We start from the raw sequence: 26,764 nt of genomic DNA, 5'->3' as shown, positions 1-26,764 counted from the left end.
GGGGACACGGGTCCTGACAGTGGAGTCACAGGTATACGGAGACCCTGGGGAGTGTTGTGGAATAGAGGTACCCAGGGCGACGGGGACACGGTTCCTGACAGTGGAGTCACAGGTAGACGGGGACCCTGGGGAGTGTTGTGGAATAGAGGGACCCAGGGGGACGGAGACACGGTTCCTGACATTGGAGTCACAGGTTGACGGGGACCCTGGGGAGTGTTGTGGAACAGAGGGACCCAGGGGTACAGCGACACTGTTCCTGACTGTGGAGTCACAGGTAGACGGGGACCCTGGGGAGTGTTGTCGAACAGAGGGACCCAGGGGGACGGGGACACGGTTCCTGACTGTGGAGTCACAGGTAGACGGGGACCCTGGGGAGTGTTGTCAAACAGAGGGACCCAGGGGTACGGAGACATGGTTCCTGACAATGGAGTCACAGGTAGACGGGGACCCTGGGGAGTGTTGTGGAACAGAGGGACCCAGGGGGACGGGGGGACGGTTCCTGACAGTGGAGTCACAGTTAGACGGGGACCCTGGGGAGTGTTGTGGAACAGAGTGATCCGGTGGGACGGGGACACGGTTCCCTGACAGTGGAGTCACAGGTAGACGGGGATACTGGGAATTGTTGTGGAACAGAGGGACCCAGGGGGACGGGGACACGGTTCCTGACAGTGGAGTCACAGGTAGACGGGGATCCTGGGAATTGTTGTGGAACAGAGGGACCCAGGGGGACGGGGACACGGTTCCCTGACAGTGGAGTCACAGGTAGACTGGGACCCAGTGGACTGTTGTGGAACAGAGGGACCCAGGGGTACAGGGACACAGTTCCTGACAGTGGAGTCACAGGTAGACGGGGACCCTGGGGAGTGTTGTGGAACAAAGGGACCCAGGGGGACGGGGACACAGTTCCTGACAGTGGAGTCACAGGTAGACGGGGACCCTGGGAGTGTTGTGGAAAAGACGGAGCCGGGGGGATGGGGACACGGTTCCTGACAGCGGAGTCACAGGTAGACGGGGCCCCTGGGGAGTGTTGTGGAACAGAGGGACCCAGGGGTACAGGGACACGGTTCCCTGACAGTGGAGTCACAGGTAGACGGGGACCCTGGGGAGTGTTGTGGAACAGAGGGACCCGGGGGTACAGGGACACGGTTCCCTGTAAGTGGAGTCACAGGTAGACGGGTTCCATGGGGAGTGTTGTGGAACGGAGGGACCCAGGGGGATGGGGACACAGTTCCTGACAGTGGAGTCACAGGTAGACGGGGACCCTGGGGAGTGTTGTGGAACAGAGGGACCCAGGGGGACGGGGACACGGTTCCTGTAAGTGGAGTCACAGGTAGACCGGGACCCTGGGGAGTGTTGTGGAACAAAGGGACCCAGGGGGGCGCTGACACGGTTCCTGACAGTGGAGTCACAGGTAGACTGGGACCCAGGGAGTGTTGTGGAAAAGAGGGACCCAGGGGGACGGCGACACGGTTCCTGACAGTGGAGTCACAGGTAGACGGGGACCCAGGGAGTGTTGTGTAACAATGGGACCCAGGGGTACAGGGACACGGTTCCTGACATTGGAGTCACAGGTAGACAGCGACCCTGGGGAGTGTTGTGGAATAGAGGAACCCAGGGCGACGGGGACACGGTTCCTGACAGTGGTGTGACAGGTAGACTGGGAGCCTGGGGAGTGTTGTCGAACGGAGGGACCCAGGGGGACGGGGACACGGTTCCTGACAGTGGAGTCACAGGTAGACCGGGACCCTGGGGAGTGTTGTGGAACAGAGGGACCCAGGGGGACGGGGACACGGTTCCTGACAGTGGAGTCACAGGTAGACCGGCACCCTGGGGAGTGTTGTGGAACAGACAGACCCAGTGGGACGGGGACACGGGTCCTGACAGTGGAGTCACAGGTATACGGAGACCCTGGGGAGTGTTGTGGAATAGAGGTACCCAGGGCGACGGGGACACGGTTCCTGACAGTGGAGTCACAGGTAGACGGGGACCCTGGGGAGTGTTGTGGAATAGAGGGACCCAGGGGGACGGATACACGGTTCCTGACATTGGAGTCACAGGTTGACGGGGACCCTGGGGAGTGTTGTGGAACAGAGGGACCCAGGGGTACAGCGACACTGTTCCTGACTGTGGAGTCACAGGTAGACGGGGACACTGGGGAGTGTTGTCGAACAGAGGGACCCAGGGGGACGGGGACACGGTTCCTGACTGTGGAGTCACAGGTAGACGGGGACCCTGGGGAGTGTTGTCAAACAGAGGGACCCAGGGGTACGGAGACATGGTTCCTGACAATGGAGTCACAGGTAGACGGGGACCCTGGGGAGTGTTGTGGAACAGAGGGACCCAGGGGGACGGGGGGACGGTTCCTGACAGTGGAGTCACAGTTAGACGGGGACCCTGGGGAGTGTTGTGGAACAGAGTGATCCGGTGGGACGGGGACACGGTTCCCTGACAGTGGAGTCACAGGTAGACGGGGATACTGGGAATTGTTGTGGAACAGAGGGACCCAGGGGGACGGGGACACGGCTCCCTGACAGTGGAGTCACAGGTAGACGGGGATCCTGGGAATTGTTGTGGAACAGAGGGACCCAGGGGGACGGGGACACGGTTCCCTGACAGTGGAGTCACAGGTAGACTGGGACCCAGTGGACTGTTGTGGAACAGAGGGACCCAGGGGTACAGGGACACAGTTCCTGACAGTGGAGTCACAGGTAGACGGGGACCCTGGGGAGTGTTGTGGAACAAAGGGACCCAGGGGGACGGGGACACAGTTCCTGACAGTGGAGTCACAGGTAGACGGGGACCCTGGGAGTGTTGTGGAAAAGACGGAGCCGGGGGGATGGGGACATGGTTCCTGACAGCGGAGTCACAGGTAGACGGGGCCCCTGGGGAGTGTTGTGGAACAGAGGGACCCAGGGGTACAGGGACACGGTTCCCTGACAGTGGAGTCACAGGTAGACGGGGACCCTGGGGAGTGTTGTGGAACAGAGGGACCCGGGGGTACAGGGACACGGTTCCCTGTAAGTGGAGTCACAGGTAGACGGGTTCCATGGGGAGTGTTGTGGAACGGAGGGACCTAGGGGGATGGGGACACAGTTCCTGACAGTGGAGTCACAGGTAGATGGGGACCCTGGGGAGAGTTGTGAAACAGAAGGACCCAGTTGGACGGGGACACAGTTCCCTGACTGTGGAGTCACAGGTAGACGGGGACCCTGGGGAGTGTTGTGGAACAGAGGGACCCAGGGGGACGGGGACACGGTTCCTGTAAGTGGAGTCACAGGTAGACCGGGACCCTGGGGAGTGTTGTGGAACAAAGGGACCCAGGGGGGCGCTGACACGGTTCCTGACAGTGGAGTCACAGGTAGACTGGGACCCAGGGAGTGTTGTGGAAAAGAGGGACCCAGGGGGACGGCGACACGGTTCCTGACAGTGGAGTCACAGGTAGACGGGGACCCAGGGAGTGTTGTGTAACAATGGGACCCAGGGGTACAGGGACACGGTTCCTGACATTGGAGTCACAGGTAGACAGCGACCCTGGGGAGTGTTGTGGAACAGAGGGACCCAGGGCGACGGGGACACGGTTCCTGACAGTGGAGTCACAGGTAGACGGGGACCCAGGGAGTGTTGTGTAACAATGGGACCCAGGGGTACAGGGACACGGTTCCTGACATTGGAGTCACAGGTAGACAGCGACCCTGGGGAGTGTTGTGGAACAGAGGGACCCAGGGGGGCGCTGACACGGTTCCTGACAGTGGAGTCACAGGTAGACTGGGACCCAGGGAGTGTTGTGGAAAAGAGGGACCCAGGGGGACGGCGACACGGTTCCTGACAGTGGAGTCACAGGTAGACGGGGACCCAGGGAGTGTTGTGTAACAATGGGACCCAGGGGTACAGGGACATGGTTCCTGACATTGGAGTCACAGGTAGACAGCGACCCTGGGGAGTGTTGTGGAACAGAGGGACCCAGGGCGACGGGGACACGGTTCCTGACAGTGGAGTCACAGGTAGACGGGGCCCCTGGGGAGTGTTGTGGAAAAGAGGGACCCAGGGGGACGGGGACACAGTTCCTGACAGTGGAGTCACAGGTAGACTGGGACCCAGGGAGTGTTGTGGAACAAAGGGACCCAGGGGGACGGGGACACGGTTCCTGACAGTGGAGTCACAAGTCGACGGGGACCCTGGGGAGTGTTGTGGAACAGAGGGACCCAGGGGGACGGGGCCACGGTTCCTGACAGTGGAGTCACAGGTAGACAGGGACCCTAGGGAGTGTTGTGGAACAGAGGGACCCAGGGGGACGGGGACACGGTTCCTGACAGTGGAGTCACAGGTAGACGGGGACCCTGGGGTGTGTTGTGGAACAGAGGGACCCAGGGGGACGGGGACACGGTCCCAGACAGTGGAGTCACAGGTTGACCGGGACCCTGGGGAGTGTTGTGGAACAGAGGGACCCAGGGGGACGGGGATACGGCTCCCTGACAGTGGTGTCACAGGTAGACGGGGACCCAGTGGACTGTTGTGGAACAGAGGGACCCAGGGGTACAGGGACACAGTTCCTGACAGTGGAGTCACAGGTAGACGGGGACCCTGGGGAGTGTTGTGGAACAGAGGGACCCAGGGGTACAGGGACACGGCTCCCTGACAGTGGAGTCACAGGTAGACGGGGACCCTGGGGAGTGTTGTGGAACAGAGGGACCCAGGGGTACAGGGACACGGATCCCTGACAGTGGAGTCACAGGTAGACGGGGATCCTGGGAATTGTTGTGGAACAGAGGGACCCAGGGGGACGGGGACACGGTTCCCTGACAGTGGAGTCACAGGTAGACTGGGACCCAGTGGACTGTTGTGGAACAGAGGGACCCAGGGGTACAGGGACACAGTTCCTGACAGTGGAGTCACAGGTAGACGGGGACCCTGGGGTGTGTTGTGGAACAGAGGGACCCAGGGGGACGGGGACACGGTCCCAGACAGTGGAGTCACAGGCTGACCGGGACCCTGGGGAGTGTTGTGGAACAGAGGGACCCAGGGGGACGGGGATACGGCTCCCTGACAGTGGAGTCACAGGTAGACGGGGACCCAGTGGACTGTTGTGGAACAGAGGGACCCAGGGGTACAGGGACACAGTTCCTGACAGTGGAGTCACAGGTAGACGGGGACCCTGGGGAGTGTTGTGGAACAGAGGGACCCAGGGGTACAGGGACACGGCTCCCTGACAGTGGAGTCACAGGTAGACGGGGACCCTGGGGAGTGTTGTGGAACAGAGGGACCCAGGGGTACAGGGACACGGCTCCCTGACAGTGGAGTCACAGGTAGACGGGGATCCTGGGAATTGTTGTGGAACAGAGGGACCCAGGGGGACGGGGGGACGGTTCCCTGACAGTGGAGTCACAGGTAGACTGGGACCCAGTGGACTGTTGTGGAACAGAGGGAACCAGGGGTACAGGGACACAGTTCCTGACAGTGGAGTCACAGGTAGACGGGGACCCTGGGGAGTGTTGTGGAACAAAGGGACCCAGGGGGAAGGGGACACGGATCCTGACAGTGGAGTCACAGGTAGACGGGTACCCTGGGGAGTGTTGTGGAACAAAGGGACCCAGGGGGACGGGGACACAGTTCCTGACAGTGGAGTCACAGGTAGACGGGGACCCTGGGAGTGTTGTGGAAAAGACGGAGCCGGGGGGATGGGGACATGGTTCCTGACAGCGGAGTCACAGGTAGACGGGGCCCCTGGGGAGTGTTGTGAAACAGAGGGACCCAGGGGTACAGGGACACGGTTCCCTGACAGTGGAGTCACAGGTAGACGGGGACCCTGGGGAGTGTTGTGGAACAGAGGGACCCAGGGGTACAGGGACACGGTTCCCTGACAGTGGAGTCACAGGTAGACGGGGACCCTGGGGAGTGTTGTGGAACAGAGGGACCCAGGGGTACAGGGACACGGTTCCCTGTAAGTGGAGTCACAGGTAGACGGGTACCATGGGGAGTGTTGTGGAACGGAGGGACCCAGGGGGATGGGGACACAGTTCCTGACAGTGGAGTCACAGGTAGATGGGGACCCTGGGGAGAGTTGTGGAACAGAAGGACCCAGTTGGACGGGGACACAGTTCCCTGACTGTGGAGTCACAGGTAGACGGGGACCCTGGGGAGTGTTGTGGAACAGAGGGACCCAGGGGGACGGGGACACGGTTCCTGTAAGTGGAGTCACAGGTAGACCGGGACCCTGGGGAGTGTTGTGGAACAAAGGGACCCAGGGGGGCGCTGACACGGTTCCTGACAGTGGAGTCACAGGTAGACTGGGACCCAGGGAGTGTTGTGGAAAAGAGGGACCCAGGGGGACGGCGACACGGTTCCTGACAGTGGAGTCACAGGTAGACGGGGACCCAGGGAGTGTTGTGTAACAATGGGACCCAGGGGTACAGGGACACGGTTCCTGACATTGGAGTCACAGGTAGACAGCGACCCTGGGGAGTGTTGTGGAACAGAGGGACCCAGGGCGACGGGGACACGGTTCCTGACAGTGGAGTCACAGGTAGACGGGGCCCCTGGGGAGTGTTGTGGAAAAGAGGGACCCAGGGGGACGGGGACACAGTTCCTGACAGTGGAGTCACAGGTAGACTGGGACCCAGGGAGTGTTGTGGAACAAAGGGACCCAGGGGGACGGGGACACGGTTCCTGACAGTGGAGTCACAAGTCGACGGGGACCCTGGGGAGTGTTGTGGAACAGAGGGACCCAGGGGGACGGGGCCACGGTTCCTGACAGTGGAGTCACAGGTAGACAGGGACCCTAGGGAGTGTTGTGGAACAGAGGGACCCAGGGGGACGGGGACACGGTTCCTGACAGTGGAGTCACAGGTAGACGGGGACCCTGGGGTGTGTTGTGGAACAGAGGGACCCAGGGGGACGGGGACACGGTCCCAGACAGTGGAGTCAGAGGTTGACCGGGACCCTGGGGAGTGTTGTGGAACAGAGGGACCCAGGGGGACGGGGATACGGCTCCCTGACAGTGGTGTCACAGGTAGACGGGGACCCAGTGGACTGTTGTGGAACAGAGGGACCCAGGGGTACAGGGACACAGTTCCTGACAGAGGAGTCACAGGTAGACGGGGACCCTGGGGAGTGTTGTGGAACAGAGGGACCCAGGGGTACAGGGACACGGCTCCCTGACAGTGGAGTCACAGGTAGACGGGGACCCTGGGGAGTGTTGTGGAACAGAGGGACCCAGGGGTACAGGGACACGGATCCCTGACAGTGGAGTCACAGGTAGACGGGGATCCTGGGAATTGTTGTGGAACAGAGGGACCCAGGGGGACGGGGACACCGTTCCCTGACAGTGGAGTCACAGGTAGACTGGGACCCAGTGGACTGTTGTGGAACAGAGGGACCCAGGGGTACAGGGACACAGTTCCTGACAGTGGAGTCACAGGTAGACGGGGACCCTGGGGAGTGTTGTGGAACAAAGGGACCCAGGGGGACGGGGACACGGATCCTGACAGTGGAGTCACAGGTAGACGGGTACCCTGGGGAGTGTTGTGGAACAAAGGGACCCAGGGGGACGGGGACACAGTTCCTGACAGTGGAGTCACAGGTAGACGGGGACCCTGGGAGTGTTGTGGAAAAGACGGAGCCGGGGGGATGGTTACATGGTTCCTGACAGCGGAGTCACAGGTAGACGGGGCCCCTGGGGAGTGTTGTGGAACAGAGGGACCCAGGGGTACAGGGACACGGTTCCCTGACAGGGGAGTCACAGGTAGACGGGGACCCTGGGGAGTGTTGTGGAACAGTGGGACCCAGGGGTACAGGGACACGGTTCCTGACAGTGGAGTCACAGGTAGACGGGGACCCTGGGGAGTGTTATGGAACGGAGGGACCCAGTGGGACGGGGTCACAGTTCCTGACAGTGGAGTCACAGGTAGACGGGGACCCTGGGGAGTGTTGTGGAACAGAGGGACCCAGGGGGACGGGGACACGGTTCCTGACAGTGGAATCACAGGTAGACGGGGACCCTGGGGAATGTTGTGGAATGGAGGGACCCAGTGGGACGGGGACACGGTTCCTGATAGTGGAGTCACAGGTAGACGGGGCCCCTGGCAAGTGTTGTGGAACAGAGGGACCCTGGGGTACAGCGACACGGTTCCCTGACAGTGGAGTCACAGCTAGACTGCGACCATGGGGAGTGTTGTGGAACAGCGGGACCCTGGGGTACAGCGACACGGCTCCCTGACAGTGGAGTCACAGGTAGACGGGGACCCTGGGGTGTGTTGTGGAACAGAGGGACCCAGGGGTACAGGGACACGGCTCCCTGACAGTGGAGTCACAGGTAGACGGGGATCCTGGGAATTGTTGTGGAACAAAGGGACCCAGGGGGACGGAGACACGGTTCCCTGACAGTGGATTCACAGCTAGACTGGGACCATGGGGAGTGTTATGGAACAGAGGGACCCTGGGGTACAGGGACACGGTTCCCTGATAGTGGAGTCACAGGTAGACGGGGATCCTGGGAATTGTTGTGGAACAAAGGGACCCAGGGGGACGGGGACACGGTTCCCTGACAGTGGAGTCACAGGTAGACTGGGACCCTGGGGAGTGTTGTGGAACAGAGGGTCCCACGGGGACGGAGACAGGGTTGCTGACAGTGGAGTCACAGGTAGACGGGGATCCTGGGGAGTCTTGTGGAACGGAGGGACCCAGGGGGACGGGGACACGGTTCCTGACAGTGGAGTCACAGGTAGACGGGGACCGTGGGGAGTGTTGTGGAACAGAGGGACCCAGGGGGACGGGTACACAGTTCCTGACAGTGGAGTCACAGGTAGACGGGGCCCCTGGGGAGTGTTGTGGAACGGAGGGACCAAGGGGGACCGGGTCACTGTTCCTGACAGTGGAGTCACAGGTAGACGGGGACCCTGGGGAGTGTTGTGGAACAGAGGGACCCAGGGGAACGGAGACACAGTTCCTGACAGTGGAATCACAGGTAGACGGGGACCCTGGGGAATGTTGTGGAATGGAGGGACCCAGGGGAACGGAGATACGGTCCCTGACAGTGGAGTCACAGGTAGACGGGGACCCTTGGGAGTGTTGTGGAACAGAGGGACCCAGGGGGACGGGGACACGGTCCCTGACAGTGGAGTCACAGGTAGACGGGGACCCTGGGGAGTGTTGTGGAACGGAGGGACACAGGGGGACGGAGACACGGTTCCTGACAGTGGAGTCACAGGTAGACGGAGACCCTGGGGAGTGTTGTGGAACAGAGGGACCCAGGGCGACGGGGACACTGTTCCTGACAGTGGAGTCTCAGGTAGACGGGGACCCTGGGGAGTGTTGTGGAACAGACAGACCCAGTGGGACATGGACACGGTGCCTGACAGTGGAGTCACAGGTAGACGGGGACCCTGGGGAGTGTTGTGGAACAGTGGGACCCAGGGGGACGGGGACACGGTCCCTGACAGTGGAGTCACAGGTAGACGGGGACCCTGGGGAGTGTTGTGGAACGGAGGGACCCAGGGCGACGGGGACACGGTTCCTGACAGTGGAGTCACAGGTTGACGGGGACCCTGGGGAGTGTTGTGGAACAGAGGGATCCAGGGGGACGGGGACACGGTTCCTGACAGTGGAGTCACAGGTAGACCGGGACCCTGGGGAGTGTTGTGGAACAGAGGGACCCAGGGGGACGGGGACACGGTTCCTGACAGTGGAGTCACAGGTAGACCGGGACCCTGGGGAGTGTTGTGGAACAGACAGACCCAGTGGGACGGGGACACGGGTCCTGACAGTGGAGTCACAGGTATACGGAGACCCTGGGGAGTGTTGTGGAATAGAGGTACCCAGGGCGACGGGGACACGGTTCCTGACAGTGGAGTCACAGGTAGACGGGGACCCTGGGGAGTGTTGTGGAATAGAGGGACCCAGGGGGACGGAGACACGGTTCCTGACATTGGAGTCACAGGTTGACGGGGACCCTGGGGAGTGTTGTGGAACAGAGGGACCCAGGGGTACAGCGACACTGTTCCTGACTGTGGAGTCACAGGTAGACGGGGACCCTGGGGAGTGTTGTCGAACAGAGGGACCCAGGGGGACGGGGACACGGTTCCTGACTGTGGAGTCACAGGTAGACGGGGACCCTGGGGAGTGTTGTCAAACAGAAGGACCCAGGGGTACGGAGACATGGTTCCTGACAATGGAGTCACAGGTAGACGGGGACCCTGGGGAGTGTTGTGGAACAGAGGGATCCGGTGGGACGGGGACACAGTTCCTGACAGTGGAGTCACAGGTAGATGGCCCCTGGGGAGTGTTGTGGTACAGAGGGATCCGGTGGGACGGGGGACACGGTTCCGGACAGTGGTGTCACAGGTAGACCGGGACCCTGGGGAGTGTTGTGGAACAAAGGGACCCAGGGGGACGGGGACACGGATCCTGACAGTGGAGTCACAGGTAGACGGGTACCCTGGGGAGTGTTGTGGAACAAAGGGACCCAGGGGGACGGGGACACAGTTCCTGACAGTGGAGTCACAGGTAGACGGGGACCCTGGGAGTGTTGTGGAAAAGACGGAGCCGGGGGGATGGGGACATGGTTCCTGACAGCGGAGTCACAGGTAGACGGGGCCCCTGGGGAGTGTTGTGGAACAGAGGGACCCAGGGGTACAGGGACACGGTTCCCTGACAGTGGAGTCACAGGTAGACGGGGACCCTGGGGAGTGTTGTGGAACAGAGGGACCCAGGGGTACAGGGACACGGTTCCTGACAGTGGAGTCACAGGTAGACGGGGACCCTGGGGAGTGTTATGGAACGGAGGGACCCAGTGGGACGGGGTCACAGTTCCTGACAGTGGAGTCACAGGTAGACGGGGACCCTGGGGAGTGTTGTGGAACAGAGGGACCCAGGGGGACGGGGACACGGTTCCTGACAGTGGAATCACAGGTAGACGGGGACCCTGGGGAATGTTGTGGAATGGAGGGACGCAGTGGGACGGGGACACGGTTCCTGATAGTGGAGTCACAGGTAGACGGGGCCCCTGGCAAGTGTTGTAGAACAGAGGGACCCAGGGGTACAGCGACACGGCTCCCTGACAGTGGAGTCACAGGTAGACGGGGATCCTGGGAATTGTTGTGGAACAAAGGGACCCAGGGGGACGGGGACACGGTTCCTGACAGTGGAGTCACAGGTATACGGGACCCTGGGGAGTGTTGTGGAACGGAGGGACCCAGGGGGACGGGGACACGGTTCCGGACAGTGGAGTCACAGGTAGACGGGGACTCTGGGGAGTATTGTGGAACAGAGGGACCCCGGGGGACGGGGCCACGGTTCCGGACAGTGGAGTCACAGGTAGACGGGGACCCTGGGGAGTGTTGTTGAACAGAGGGACACAGGGGTACAGGGACACGGTTCCTGACTGTGGAGTCACAGGGATACGGGGACCCTGGGGAGTGTTGTGGAACAGAGGGACCCAGGGGGACAGGGACACGGTTCCTGAAAGTGGAGTCACAGGTAGTCAGGGACCCTGGGTAGTGTTGTGGAACAGAGGGACCCAGGGGTACAGGGACACGGTTCCCTGACAGTGGAGTCACAGGTAGACGGGGACCCTGGGGAGTGTTGTTGAACAGAGGGACCCAGGGGGACGTGGACACGGTTCCTGACAGTGGAGTCACAGGTAGACGGGGACCCTGGGGAGTGTTGTGGAACAGAGGGTCCCAGGGGACGGAGACATGGTTCTCTGACAGTGGAGTCACAGGTAGACGGGGACCCTGGGGAGTGTTACGGAACGGAGGGACCCAGGGGTACAGGGACACGGTTCCTGACAGTGGAGTCTCAGGTAGACGGGGACCCTGGGGAGTGTTGTGGAACAGAGGGACCCAGGGGGACAGGGACACGGTTCCTGACTGTGGAGTCACAGGTAGACTGCGACCCTGGGGAGTGTTGTGGAACAGATGGACCCAGGGGGACGGAGACATGGTTCCCTGACAGTGGAGTCACAGGTAGACGGGGACCCTGGGGAGTGTTGTGGAACAGAGGGACCCAGAGGGACGGGGACACGGTTCCCTGACAGTGGAGTCACAGGTAGACGGGGACCCTGCGGCGTGTTGTGGAACAGAGGGACCCAGAGGGACGGGGACACGGTTCCTGAAAGTGGAGTCACAGGTAGACGGGGACCCTGGGGATTGTTGTGGAACAGAGGGTTCCAGGGGGACGGAGACACCGTTCCTGACAGTGGAGTCACAGGTAGACGGGATCCTGGGGAGTGTTTTTGAACAGAAGGTCCCAGGGGGACGGAGACATGGTTCCCTGACAGTGGAGTCACAGGTAGACGGGACCCTGGGGAGTGTTGTGGAACAGAGGGACCCAGGTGGACGGGGACACGGTTCCTGACAGTGGGGTCACAGGTAGACGGGGACCCTGTGGGGTTTTGTGGAACAGAGGGACCCAGGTGGACGGGGACACGGTTCCTGACAGTGGGGTCACAGGTAGACGGGGACCCTGTTTTGGTTTTGTGGAACAGAGGGACCCTGGGGTACAGGCACACTGTTCCCTGATAGTGGAGGCACAGGTAGACGGGGCCCCTGGGGAGTGTTGTGTAACAGAGGGACCCAGGGGAACGGAGACATGGTTCCTGACAGTGGAGTCACAGGTAGACGGGGACCCTGGGAGTGTTGTGGAAAAGACGGAGCCGGGGGGATGGGGACATGGTTCCTGACAGCGGAGTCACAGGTAGACGGGGCCCCTGGGGAGTGTTGTGGAACAGAGGGACCCAGTGGGACGGGGTCACAGTTCCTGACAGTGGAGTCACAGGTAGACGGGGACCCTGGGGAGTGTTGTGGAACAGAGGGACCCAGGGGTACAGGGACACGGTTCCTGACAGTGGAGTCACAGGTAGACGGGGACCCTGGGGAGTGTTATGGAACGGAGGGACCCAGTGGGACGGGGTCACAGTTCCTGGCAGTGGAGTCACAGGTAGACGGGGACCCTGGGGAGTGTTGTGGAACAGAGGGACCCAGGGGGACGGGGACACGGTTCCTGACAGTGGAATCACAGGTAGACGGGGACCCTGGGGAATGTTGTGGAATGGAGGGACCCAGTGGGACGGGGACACGGTTCCTGATAGTGGAGTCACAGGTAGACGGGGCCCCTGGCAAGTGTTGTAGAACAGAGGGACCCAGGGGTACAGCGACACGGCTCCCTGACAGTGGAGTCACAGGTAGACGGGGATCCTGGGAATTGTTGTGGAACAAAGGGACCCAGGGGGACGGGGACACGGTTCCCTGACAGTGGAGTCACAGGTAGACTGGGACCCTGGGGAGTGTTGTCGAACGGAGGGTCCCACGGGGACGGAGACAGGGTTGCTGACAGTGGAGTCACAGGTAGACGGGGATCCTGGGGAGTGTTGTGGAACGGAGGGACCCAGGGGGACGGGGACACGGTTCCGGACAGTGGAGTCACAGGTAGACGGGGACTCTGGGGATTATTGTGGAACAGAGGGACCCCGGGGGACGGGGCCACGGTACCGGACAGTGGAGTCACAGGTAGACGGGGACCCTGGGGAGTGTTGTGGAACAGAGGGTCCCAGGGGGACGGGGCCACGGTTCCGGACGGTGGAGTCACAGGTAGACGGGGACCCTGGGGAGTGTTGTGGAACAGAGGGACCCAGGGGGACAGGGACACGGTTCCTGAAAGTGGAGTCACAGGTAGACCGGGACCCTGGGGAGTGTTGTGGAACAGAGGGACCCAGGGGGATGGTGCCACGGTTCCTAAAAGTGGAGTCACAGGTAGACGGGGACCCTGGGGAGTGTTGTGGAACAGAGGGACCCAGGGGGACAGGGACACGGTTCCTGAAAGTGGAGTCACAGGTAGTCAGGGACCCTGGGTAGTGTTGTGGAACAGAGGGACCCAGGGGTACAGGGACACGGTTCCCTGACAGTGGAGTCACAGGTAGACGGGGACCCTGGGGAGTGTTGTTGAACAGAGGGACCCAGGGGGACGTGGACACGGTTCCTGACAGTGGAGTCACAGGTAGACGGGGACCCTGGGGAGTGTTGTGGAACAGAGGGTCCCAGGGGACGGAGACATGGTTCTCTGACAGTGGAGTCACAGGTAGACGGGGACCCTGGGGAGTGTTACGGAACGGAGGGACCCAGGGGTACAGGGACACGGTTCCTGACAGTGGAGTCTCAGGTAGACGGGGACCCTGGGGAGTGTTGTGGAACAGAGGGACCCAGGGGGACAGGGACACGGTTCCTGACTGTGGAGTCACAGGTAGACTGCGACCCTGGGGAGTGTTGTGGAACAGAGGGACCCAGGGGGACGGAGACATGGTTCCCTGACAGTGGAGTCACAGGTAGACGGGGACCCTGGGGAGTGTTGTGGAACAGAGGGACCCAGAGGGACGGGGACACGGTTCCTGAAAGTGGAGTCACAGGTAGACGGGGACCCTGGGGATTTTTGTGGAACAGAGGGTTCCAGGGGGACGGAGACACCGTTCCTGACAGTGGAGTCACAGGTAGACGGGATCCTGGGGAGTGTTTTTGAACAGAAGGTCCCAGGGGGACGGAGACATGGTTCCCTGACAGTGGAGTCACAGGTAGACGGGACCCTGGGGAGTGTTGTGGAACAGAGGGACCCAGGTGGACGGGGACACGGTTCCTGACAGTGGGGTCACAGGTAGACGGGGACCCTGTGGGGTTTTGTGGAACAGAGGGACCCAGGTGGACGGGGACACGGTTCCTGACAGTGGGGTCACAGGTAGACGGGGACCCTGTGGGGTTTTGTGGAACAGAGGGACCCTGGGGTACAGGCACACTGTTCCCTGATAGTGGAGTCACAGGTAGACGGGGACTCTGGGGAGTGTTGTGGAACAGTGGGACCCAGGGGGACAGAGACACGGTTCCTGAAAGTGGAGTCACAGGTAGACGGGACCCTGGGGAGTGTTGTGGAACAGAGGGACCCAGGGGGACGGGGACACGGTTCCTGACAGTGGGGTCACAGGTAGACGGGGACCCTGTGGGGTTTTGTGGAACAGAGGGACCCAGGGGAACGTGGACACGGTTCCCTGACAGTGGAGGCACAGGTAGACGGGGCCCCTGGGGAGTGTTGTGTAACAGAGGGACCCAGGGGAACGGAGACATGGTTCCTGACTGTGGAGTCACAGGTAGACGGGGACCCTGGGGAATGTTGTGGAATGGAGGGACCCAGGGGAACGGAGACATGGTTCCCTTACAGTGGAGTCACAGGTAGACGGGACCCTGGGGCGTGTTGTGGAACAGAGGGACCCAGGGGGACGGGAAGACGGTTCCTGACAGTGGAGTCACAGGTAGACGGGTACCCTGGGGAATGTTGTGGAATGGAGGGACCCAGAGGGACGGGGACACGGTTCCCTGACAGTGGAGTCACAGGTAGACGGGACCCTGGGGAGTGTTGTGGAACAGAGGGACCCAGGGGGACGGGGACACTGTTCCTGACAGTGGAGTCACAGGTAGACGGGGACCCTGGGGAGTGTTGTGGAACAGAGGGACCCAGGGGGACAGGGACACTGTTCCTGACAGTGGAGTCACAGGTAGACGGGATCCTGGGGAGTGTTGTGGAACAGAGGGACCCAGGGGGACAGGGACACTGTTCCTGACAGTGGAGTCACAGGTAGACGGGACCCTGGGGAGTGTTGTGGAACAGAGGGACCCAGTGGGACGGGGAAACGGTTCCTGACAGTGGAGTCACAGGTAGACGGGGACCCTGGGGAGTGTTGTGGAACGGAGGGACCCAGGGGTACAGGGACACGGTTCCTGACAGTGGAGTCACAGGTAGACGGGACCCTGGGGAGTGTTGTGGAACAGAGGGACCCAGGGGGACGGGGACACTGTTCCTGACAGTGGAGTCACAGGTAGACGGGGACCCTGGGGAGTGTTGTGGAACAGAGGGACCCAGGGGGACGGGGACACTGTTTCTGACAGTGGAAGCACAGGTAGACGGGGCCCCTGGGGAGTGTTGTGTAACAGAGGGACCCAGGGGAACGGAGACATGGTTCCTGACTGTGGAGTCACAGGTCGACGGGGACCCTGGGGAATGTTGTGGAATGGAGGGACCCAGGGGAACGGAGACATGGTTCCTGACTGTGGAGTCACAGGTAGACGGGGACCCTGGGGAGTGTTGTGTAACAGAGGGACCCAGGGGAACGGAGACATGGTTCCTGACTGTGGAGTCACAGGTAGACAAAGACCCTGGGGAGTGTTGTGTAACAGAGGGACCCAGGGGAACGGAGACATGGTTCCTGACTGTGGAGTCACAGGTAGACGGGGACCCTGGGGAATGTTGTGGAATGGAGGGACCCAGGGGAACGGAGACATGGTTCCCTTACAGTGGAGTCACAGGTAGACGGGACCCTGGGGCGTGTTGTGGAACAGAGGGACCCAGGGGGACGGGAAGACGGTTCCTGACAGTGGAGTCACAGGTAGACGGGTACCCTGGGGAATGTTGTGGAATGGAGGGACCCAGAGGGACGGGGACACGGTTCCCTGACAGTGGAGTCACAGGTAGACGGGACCCTGGGGAGTGTTGTGGAACAGAGGGACCCAGGGGGACGGGGACACTGTTCCTGATAGTGGAGTCACAGGTAGACGGGGACCCTGGGGAGTGTTGTGGAACAGAGGGACCCAGGGGGACAGGGACACTGTTCCTGACAGTGGAGTCACAGGTAGACGGGATCCTGGGGAGTGTTGTGGAACAGAGGGACCCAGGGGGACAGGGACACTGTTCCTGACAGTGGAGTCACAGGTAGACGGGACCCTGGGGAGTGTTGTGGAACAGAGGGACCCAGTGGGACGGGGAAACGGTTCCTGACAGTGGAGTCACAGGTAGACGGGGACCCTGGGGAGTGTTGTGGAACGGAGGGACCCAGGGGTACAGGGACACGGTTCCTGACAGTGGAGTCACAGGTAGACGGGACCCTGGGGAGTGTTGTGGAACAGAGGGACCCAGGGGGACGGGGACACTGTTCCTGACAGTGGAGTCACAGGTAGACGGGGACCCTGGGGAGTGTTGTGGAACAGAGGGACCCAGGGGGACGGGGACACTGTTTCTGACAGTGGAGTCACAGGTAGACGGGGACCCTGGGGAGTGTTGTGGAACAGAGGGACCCAGGGGTACAGGGACACGGTTCCTGACAGTGGAGTCACAGGTAGACTGGGAATCTGGGGAGTGTTGTGGAACGGAGGGACCCAGGGGGACGGGGACACGGTTCCTGACAGTGGAGTCACTGGTAGACGGGGACCCTGGGGACTGTTGTGGAACAGTCGGACCCAGGGGGACGGGGACACTGTTCCTGACAGTGGAGTCACAGGTAGACGGGGACCCTGGGGAGTGTTGTGGAGTAGAGGGACCCAGGGGTACAGGGACACGGTTCCTGACAGTGGAGTCACAGGTAGACTGGGAATCTGGGGAGTGTTGTGGAACAGAGGGACCCAGGGGGACGGGGACACGGTTCCTGACAGTGGAGTCACAGGTAGACCGGGACCCTGGGGAGTGTTGTGGAACAGAGGGACCCAGGGGGACGGCGACACGGTTCCTGACAGTGGAGTCACAGGTAGACGGGGACCCTGGGGAGTGTTGTGGAACAAAGGGCCCCAGGGGGACGGGGACACAGTTCCTGACAGTGGAGTCACAGGTAGACGGGGACCCTGGGGAGTGTTGTGGAACAACGGGCCCCAGTGCGACGGGGACACCGTTCCTGACAGTGGAGTCACAGGTAGACGGGGACCCTGGGGAGTGTTGTGGAACAGAGGGACCCTGGGGTACAGGGACACGGTTCCCTGACAGTGGAGTCACAGGTAGACGGGGACCCTAGTGAGTGTTGTGGAACAGAGGGACCCAGGGGGACGGGGACACTGTTCCTGACAGTGGAGTCACAGGTAGACGGGGACCCTGGGGAGTGTTGTGGAATAGAGGGACCCAGGGGGACAGGGACACTGTTCCTGACAGTGGAGTCACAGGTAGACGGGACCCTGGGGAGTGTTGTGGAACAGAGGGACCCAGGGGGACGGGGACACTGTTCCTGACAGTGGTGTCACAGGTAGACGGGGACCCTGGGGAGTGTTGTGGAACAGAGGGACCCAGGGGTACAGGGACACGCTTCCTGACAGTGGAGTCACAGGTAGATGGGGACCCTGGGGAGTGTTGTGGAACAGAGGGACCCAGGGGGACGGCGACACAGTTCCTGACAGTGGAGTCACAGGTAGACGGGGACCCTGGGGAGTGTTGTGGAACAAAGGGCCCCAGGGGGACGGGGACACAGTTCCTGACAGTGGAGTCACAGGTATACGGGGACCCTGGGGAGTGTTGTGGAACAGAGGGACCCTGGGGTACAGGGACACGGTTCCCTGACAGTGGAGTCACAGGTAGACGGGGACCCTAGTGAGTGTTGTGGAACAGAGGGACCCTGGGGTACAGGGACACGGTTACTGACAGTGGAGTCACAGGTAGACGGGGACCCTGGGGAGTGTTGTGGAACAGAGGGACCCAGGGGGACGGAGACATGGTTCCCTGACAGTGGAGTCACAGGTAGACGGGGACCCTGGGGAGTGTTATGGAACGGAGGGACCCAGGGGTACAGGGACACGGTTCCTGACAGTGGTGTCTCAGGTAGACGGGGACCCTGGGGAGTGTTGTGGAACAGAGGGACCCAGCGGGACGGGGACACGGTTCCTGACAGTGGAGTCTCAGGTAGACGGGGACCCTGGGGAGTGTTGTTGAACAGGGACCCAGGGGGACGGGGCCACGGTTCCTAAAAGTGGAGTCACAGGTAGACGGGGACCCTGGGGAGTGTTGTGGAACAGAGGGACCCAGGGGGACAGGGACACGGTTCCTGAAAGTGGAGTCACAGGTAGTCAGGGACCCTGGGGAGTGTTGTGGAACAGAGGGACCCTGGGGGACAGGGACACGGTTCCTGAAAGTGGAGTCACAGGTAAACCGGGACCCTGGGGAGTGTTGTGGAACAGAGGGACCCAGGGGGACAGGGACACGGTTCCTGACAGTGGAGTCACAGGTAGATGGGGACCCTGGGGATTGTTGTGTAACAGAGGGACCCAGGGGGACAGGGACACGGTTCCTGAAAGTGGAGTCACAGGTAGACGGGGACCCTGGGGAGTGTTGTGGAATAGAGGGACCCAGCGCGACGGGGACACGGTTCCTGACAGTGGAGTCACAGGTAGACGGGACCCTGGGGAGTGCTGTGGAACAAAGGGCCCCAGGGGGACGGGGACACAGTTCCTGACAGTGGAGTCACAGGTAGACGGGGACCCTGGGGAGTGTTGTGGAACAGAGGGACCCAGGGGGACGGAGACATGGTTCCCTGACAGTGGAGTCACAGGTAGACGGGGACCCTGGGGAGTGTTATGGAACGGAGGGACCCAGGGGTACAGGGACACGGTTCCTGACAGTGGTGTCTCAGGTAGACGGGGACCCTGGGGAGTGTTGTGGAACAGAGGGACCCAGCGGGACGGGGACACGGTTCCTGACAGTGGAGTCTCAGGTAGACGGGGACCCTGGGGAGTGTTGTGGAACAGGGACCCAGGGGGACGGGGCCACGGTTCCGGACAGTGGAGTCACAGGTAGACGGGGACCCTGGGGAGTGTTGTGGAACGGAGGGACCCAGGGGGACAGGGACACGGTTCCTGAAAGTGGAGTCACAGGTAGTCAGGGACCCTGGGGAGTGTTTTGGAACAGAGGGACCCTGGGGTACAGAGACACGGTTCCCTGATAGTGGAGTCACAGGGAGACGGGGACCCTGGGGAGTGTTGTGGAACAGAGGGACCCAGGGGGACAGGGACACGGTTCCTGAAAGTGGAGTCACAGGTAAACCGGGACTCTGGGGAGTGTTGTGGAACAGAGGGACCCAGGGGGACAGGGACACGGTTCCTGACAGTGGAGTCACAGGTAGATGGGGACCCTGGGGATTGTTGTGTAACAGAGGGACCCAGGGGGACAGGGACACGGTTCCTGAAAGTGGAGTCACAGGTAGACGGGGACCCTGGGGAGTGTTGTGGAATAGAGGGACCCAGCGCGACGGGGACACGGTTCCTGACAGTGGAGTCACAGGTAGACCGGGACCCTGGGGAGTGTTGTGGAACGGAGGGACCCAGGGGGACGGGGACACGGTTCCTGACAGTGGAGTCACAGGTTGACGGGTCCCTGGGGAGTGTTGTGGAACAGAGGGACCCAGGGGGACGGGGACACTGTTCCTCATAGTGGCGTCACAGGTAGACGGGACGGTGAAGAAGGTGTTTTTCACCCTGTCCTTTCATCAGTTGGGGCACTGAGTACAGGGGTTGGGACGTTATGTTGCAGTTGTACGAGACGTTGGTGAGGCCCCACTCGGAGTATTGTGTTCAGTCTGGTCGCCCCGCTGTAGGAAAGATGCCATTGAGCTGGGAAGAGTGCAGAGGAGATTTCTGAGGATGTTTTTGGCACTCGAGGGACTGAGTCATGGAGAGATTTTGGGACTTGGTTCCTTGGAGCGTAGGAGACTGAGGGGTGACGCTGCAGAGGTGTAGAAAACCACGAAGAACAGAAAAGCATAAGCCGATAAGATACGAGCAGCTTTAGGGCCACTTGGCCTATCAAGTCCGTTCTGCCATTTCATCATGGCTGATCCCATTCTTCTCTCAGCCATTCCTCCTTCTCCCTTCATGCACTGACCAGTCAAGATTCGAACAACCGCTGCCTTAAACATGCACAAAGAGTTGACCTCCACAGCGGCCTGTGGCGAAGAATTCCACCGATTCTCCACCCTCTCACTATAGAAGTTCCTTCTCATCCCTGTTCTAAATGGATGCCCCTCTATTCTGAGTCCTGTGGCTCTCCGACCACAGGAAACATCCTCTCCCCATCCACTCCATCAAACCTTTCCACCAGTCGACGGGATTCAATCTCATACTGGGCGTCGTACTTCTGCATCCCACTGGACGAGCTGGGCCAGGGGACCTCTGCCCCTGCTGATGGATATGGAGGCTCCATTCCTCACCCTTTCAGGGGCAGTTCTTCACACCCCGGCACCTCTCAACTTCCAGACATACCTGCTGCTCCCAGGTTTTGAGCATTGCCCTGCCCTTGCAGACTGAGGGGTGGGGTAGGTCAGGGACAGACCTACCTTGCATCCGCTGGAGGGTGCCGTCTCCGGACTGTCTCCGGCTCTGGGGGACCTGGCCTGCGGAGAGAGGGGTGAGTTAGAGAGTGTCATGGAGCAATGAGCAGCGTGTCGGCCTCCCTTTCAAAACTGTCCCGTCTCCCTCTGAGCCTCGGGGATATCCAGAGAAACTTGCCGCAGACCGGCAGAACTCTTTGTCAAGCACCGTTGCTCACCGTCCATTGCGGAAGGCAGGATTTCTCAGTGGTCACCCACTTCAATCTAACATCCCGACTACTGCCTCAGGTAGGCAGAGCAAGACCGGGGAGCCTCCAAACCGAATTCAATCCTGGGAGCCTCCCGGCAGATGGCATGAACATCAATTCATTTATCCCACCGCTCCCCAGTCGCACATTTTCCATTGCCAGTTCTGGTTCCCCTCTCATCTGTCTCACCATCCATCTCAACTGATCTCAGCATCCCCCTCACCAGGTCTCATGTTCCTCCTCAAATGGTCTCACGTTCCTCCTCACCAGGTCTCACGTTCCTCCTCAAATGGTCTCACGTTTCCCCCACACCTGGTCACATGTTCTCCCTCACCAGGTCTCACGTTCCCCCTCACCAGGTCTCACGTTCCTCCTCAAATGGTCTCACGTTTCCCCCACACCTGGTCACATGTTCTCCCTCACCTGGTCTCACGTTCCCCCTCACCTGGTCACATGTTCTCCCTCACCTGGTCTCACGTTCCCCCTCACCTGGTCACATGTTCTCCCTCACCTGGTCTCACGTTCCCCATCACCTGGTCACGTGTTCTCCCTCACCTGGTCTCACGTTCCCCCTCACCTGGTCTCTCGTTCCTCCTCAAATGGTCTCACATTCCCCATCACCAGGTCTCACGTTCCCCCTCACCTGGTCACATGTTCTCCCACACCAGGACTCACGTTCCCCATCACCAGGTCTCACGTTCCCCCTCACCTGGTCTTATGTTCTCCCACACCAGGACTCACATTCCCCATCACCAGGTCTCTCATTCCCCCTCACCTGGTCTCATGTTCTCCCTCACCTGGTCTCACGTTCCCCCTCACCTGGTCTCTCGTTCCTCCTCAAAATGGTCTCACGTTCCCCATCACCAGGTCTCACGTTCCCCCTCACCTGGTCACATGTTCTCCCTCACCTGGTCTCACGTTCCCCATCACCAGGTCTCACGTTCCCCATCACCTGGTCTCTCGTTCCTCCTCAAATGGTCTCACGTTCCCCATCACCAGGTCTCACGTTCCCGCTCACCTGGTCTCATGTTCTCCCTCACCTGGTCTCACGTTCCCCCTCACCTGGTCACATGTTCTCCCTCACCTGGTCTCACGTTCCCCATCACCAGGTCTCACGTTCCCCCTCACCTGGTCACATGTTCTCCCTCACCTGGTCTCACGTTCCCCCTCACCTGGTCTCACGTTCCCCCTCACCAGGTCTCACGTTCCCCCTCACCTGGTCACATGTTCTCCCTCACCTGGTCTCACGTTCCCCCTCACCTGGTCTCTCGTTCCTCCTCAAATGGTCTAACGATCTCCCTCACCAGGTCTCACGTTCCCCCTCACCTGGACACACGTTACCCCTCACCTGGTCTCATGTTCTCCCTCACCAGGACTCACGTTCCCCATCACCGGGTCTCACGTTCCCCATCACAAGGTCTCACGCTCCCCATCACCAGGACTCACGTTCCCCCTCACCTGGTCTCACGTTCCCCCTCACCTGTTCTCACGTTCCCCATCATGAGTTCTCACGTTCCCCCTCGCCTGGTCTCAAGTTGTCCCTCACCAGGTCACACGTTCCCCCTCACCTGGTCTCACGTTCCCCCTCACCAGGTCTCACGTTCCCCCTCACCTGGTCACATGTTCTCCCTCACCTGGTCTCACGTTCCCCCTCACCTGGTCTCTCGTTCCTCCTCAAATGGTCTAACGATCTCCCTCACCAGGTCTCACGTTCCCCCTCACCTGGACACACGTTACCCCTCACCTGGTCTCATGTTCTCCCTCACCAGGACTCACGTTCCCCATCACCAGGTCTCACGCTCCCCATCACCAGGTCTCACGTTCCCCCTCACCTGTTCTCACGTTCCCCATCATGAGTTCTCACGTTCCCCCTCGCCTGGTCTCAAGTTGTCCCTCACCAGGTCTCACGTTCCCCATCACCGGGTCTCATGTTCCCCCTCACCTGGTGTCATGTTCTCCCTCACCAGGACTCACGATCCCCATCACCAGGTCTCACGCTCCCCCTCACCTGGTGTCATGTTCTCCCTCACCAGGACTCACGATCCCCAACACCAGGTCTGATGCTCCCCATCACCTGGCCTCATGTTCTCCCACACAAGGACTCACGTTCCCCATCACCAGGACTCACGTTCCCCCTCACCTGGTCTCTCGTTCCCCCTCACCTGGTCTCTCGTTCCTCCTCAAATGGTCTAACGATCTCCCTCACCAGGTCTCACGTTCCCCCTCACCTGGACACACGTTACCCCTCACCTGGTCTCATGTTCTCCCTCACCAGGACTCACGTTCCCCATCACCGGGTCTCACGTTCCCCATCACCAGGTCTCACGTTCCCCCTCACCTGGTCACATGTTCTCCCACACCAGGACTCACGTTCCCCATCACCAGGTCTCTCATTCCCCCTCACCTGGTCTCATGTTCTCCCTCACCTGGTCTCACGTTCCCCCTCACCTGGTCTCTCGTTCCTCCTCAAATGGTCTCACGTTCCCCATCACCAGTTCTCACGTTCCCCCTCACCTGGTCACATGTTCTCCCTCACCTGGTCTCACGTTCCCCATCACCAGGTCTCACGTTCCCCATCACCTGGTCTCTCGTTCCTCCTCAAATGGTCTCACGTTCCCCATCACCAGGTCTCACGTTCCCCCTCACCTGGTCTCATGTTCTCCCTCACCTGGTCTCACGTTCCCCCTCACCTGGTCACATGTTCTCCCTCAACTGGTCTCACGTTCCCCATCACCAGGTCTCACGTTCCCCCTCACCTGGTCACATGTTCTCCCTCACCTGGTCTCACGTTCCCCCTCACCTGGTCTCACGTTCCCCCTCACCAGGTCTCACGTTCCCCCTCACCTGGTCACATGTTCTCCCTCACCTGGTCTCACGTTCCCCCTCACCTGGTCTCTCGTTCCTCCTCAAATGGTCTAACGATCTCCCTCACCAGTTCTCACGTTCCCCCTCACCTGGTCTCATGTTCTCCCTCACCTGGTCTCACGTTACCCCTCACCTGGTCTCACGTTCCCCATCACCGGTTCTCACGTTCCCCATCACCAGGTCTCACGCTCCCCATCACCGGGTCTCACGTTCCCCATCACCAGGTCTCACGCTCCCCATCACCTGGTCTCACGTTCCCCCTCACCTGTTCTCACGTTCCCCATCATGAGTTCTCACGTTCCCCCTCGCCTGGTCTCAAGTTGTCCCTCACCAGGTCTCACGTTCCCCATCACCGGGTCTCACGTTCCCCCTCACCTGGTCTCACGCTCCCCCTCACCTGGTGTCATGTTCTCCCTCACCAGGACTCACGTTCCCCAACACCAGGTCTGATGCTCCCCATCACCTGGCCTCATGTTCTCCCACACCAGGACTCACGTTCCCCATCACCAGGTCTCACGTTCCCCATCACCAGGTCTCACGTTCCCCCTCAACTGGTCTCACGTTCCCCCTCAACTGGTCTCACGTTCCCCCTCACCAGGTCTCACGTTCCCCCTCACCATGTCTCACGTACCCCCTCACCTTGACTCACGTACCCCCTCACCTTGACTCATGTTCGCCCTCAACTGGTCTCACGTTCCCCCTCAACTGGTGTCATGTTCTCCCACACCAGGACTCACGTTCCCCATCACCAGGTTTCACGTTCCCCCTCACCTGGTCTCACGTTCCCCCTCACCTGTTCTCACGTTCCCCATCATGAGTTCTCACGTTCCCCCTCGCCTGGTATCAAGTTGTCCCTCACCAGGACTCACGATCCCCAACACCAGGTCTGATGCTCCCCATCACCTGGCCTCATGTTCTCCCACACCAGGACTCACGTTCCCCAACACCAGGTCTGATGCTCCCCATCACCAGGACTCACGTTCCCCATCACCAGGTCTCACGTTCCCCCTCAACTGGTGTCATGTTCTCCCACACAAGGACTCATGTTAACCCACACATTGTCTCACGTTCCCCCTCACCAGGTCTCACGTTCCCCCACACATGGTCTCACGTTCCACATCACCTGGTCTCACGTTCTCCCTCAACAGGTCTCACGTTCCCCCTCACCTGGTCACATGTTCTCCCTCACCTGGTCTCACGTTCCCCCTCACCTGGTCACATGTTCTCCCTCACCTGGTCTCACGTTCCCCCTCACCTGGTCTCACGTTCCCCCTCACCTGGTCTCACGTTCCCCCTCACCTGGTATCTCGTTCCTCCTCAAATGGTCTCACGTTCCCCCTCACCAGGTCTCACGTTCCCCCTCACCTGGTCTCACTTTCTCCCTCAACAGGACTCACGTTCCCCATCACCTGATCCCATGAACCCACTCACCTGGTCACATGTTCTCCCTCACCTGGTCTCACGTTTCCCCACACCTGGTCTCTCGTTCCTCCTCAAATGGTCTCACGTTCCCCCTCAACAGGACTCATGTTCCCCCTCACCAGGACTCACGATCCCCATCACCAGGTCTGATGCTCACCCTCACCTGGTCACATGTTCTCCCACACCAGGACTCACGTTCCCCATCACCAGGTCTCTCATTCCCCCTCACCTGGTCTCATGTTCTCCCTCACCTGGTCTCACGTTCCCCCTCACCTGGTCTCTCGTTCCTCCTCAAATGGTCTCACGTTCCCCATCACCAGTTCTCACGTTCCCCCTCACCTGGTCACATGTTCTCCCTCACCTGGTCTCACGTTCCCCATCACCAGGTCTCACGTTCCCCATCACCTGGTCTCTCGTTCCTCCTCAAATGGTCTCACGTTCCCCATCACCAGGTCTCACGTTCCCCCTCACCTGGTCTCATGTTCTCCTTCACCTGGTCTCACGTTCCCCCTCACCTGGTCACATGTTCTCCCTCACCTGGTCTCACGTTCCCCATCACCAGGTCTCACGTTCCCCCTCACCTGGTCACATGTTCTCCCTCACCTGGTCTCACGTTCCCCCTCACCTGGTCTCACGTTCCCCCTCACCAGGTCTCACGTTCCCCCTCACCTGGTCACATGTTCTCCCTCACCTGGTCTCACGTTCCCCCTCACCTGGTCTCTCGTTCCTCCTCAAATGGTCTAACGATCTCCCTCACCAGTTCTCACGTTCCCCCTCACCTGGTCTCATGTTCTCCCTCACCTGGTCTCACGTTACCCCTCACCTGGTCTCACGTTCCCCATCACCGGTTCTCACGTTCCCCATCACCAGGTCTCACGCTCCCCATCACCGGGTCTCACGTTCCCCATCACCAGGTCTCACGCTCCCCATCACCTGGTCTCACGTTCCCCCTCACCTGTTCTCACGTTCCCCATCATGAGTTCTCACGTTCCCCCTCGCCTGGTCTCAAGTTGTCCCTCACCAGGTCTATTGTTCCCCATCACCAGGTCTCACGCTCCCCCTCACCTGGTGTCATGTTCTCCCACACCAGGACTCACGATCCCCAACACCAGGTCTGATGCTCCCCATC

The 26,764-nt window shown here is 60.7% G+C and overlaps 1 protein-coding gene across 1 annotated transcript in view; it reads right to left on the bottom strand.

Moving 5' to 3' along the window:
• LOC132385456 (protein shisa-6-like) overlaps positions 1–24,884 on the bottom strand; it is a 136,694-nt gene extending 111,810 nt beyond the window's left edge. Inside the window, exons 1-2 of the mRNA XM_059957542.1 lie at positions 24,875–24,884; positions 21,107–21,163 (exon numbers count right to left, since the gene is read on the bottom strand). Coding sequence (XP_059813525.1) covers positions 21,107–21,163; positions 24,875–24,884 — 67 coding nt within the window. The remainder of the gene's footprint in view (positions 1–21,106; positions 21,164–24,874) is intronic.
• Positions 24,885–26,764: the final 1,880 nt, after the last annotated feature.

Source organism: Hypanus sabinus (assembly GCF_030144855.1).
Source record: "Hypanus sabinus isolate sHypSab1 chromosome 24 unlocalized genomic scaffold, sHypSab1.hap1 SUPER_24_unloc_13, whole genome shotgun sequence".
NCBI classification, from domain to species: domain Eukaryota; kingdom Metazoa; phylum Chordata; class Chondrichthyes; order Myliobatiformes; family Dasyatidae; genus Hypanus; species Hypanus sabinus.
Note: the sequence above shows the minus strand (reverse complement) of the source record. Positions and strands in the feature narration are given on the sequence as shown.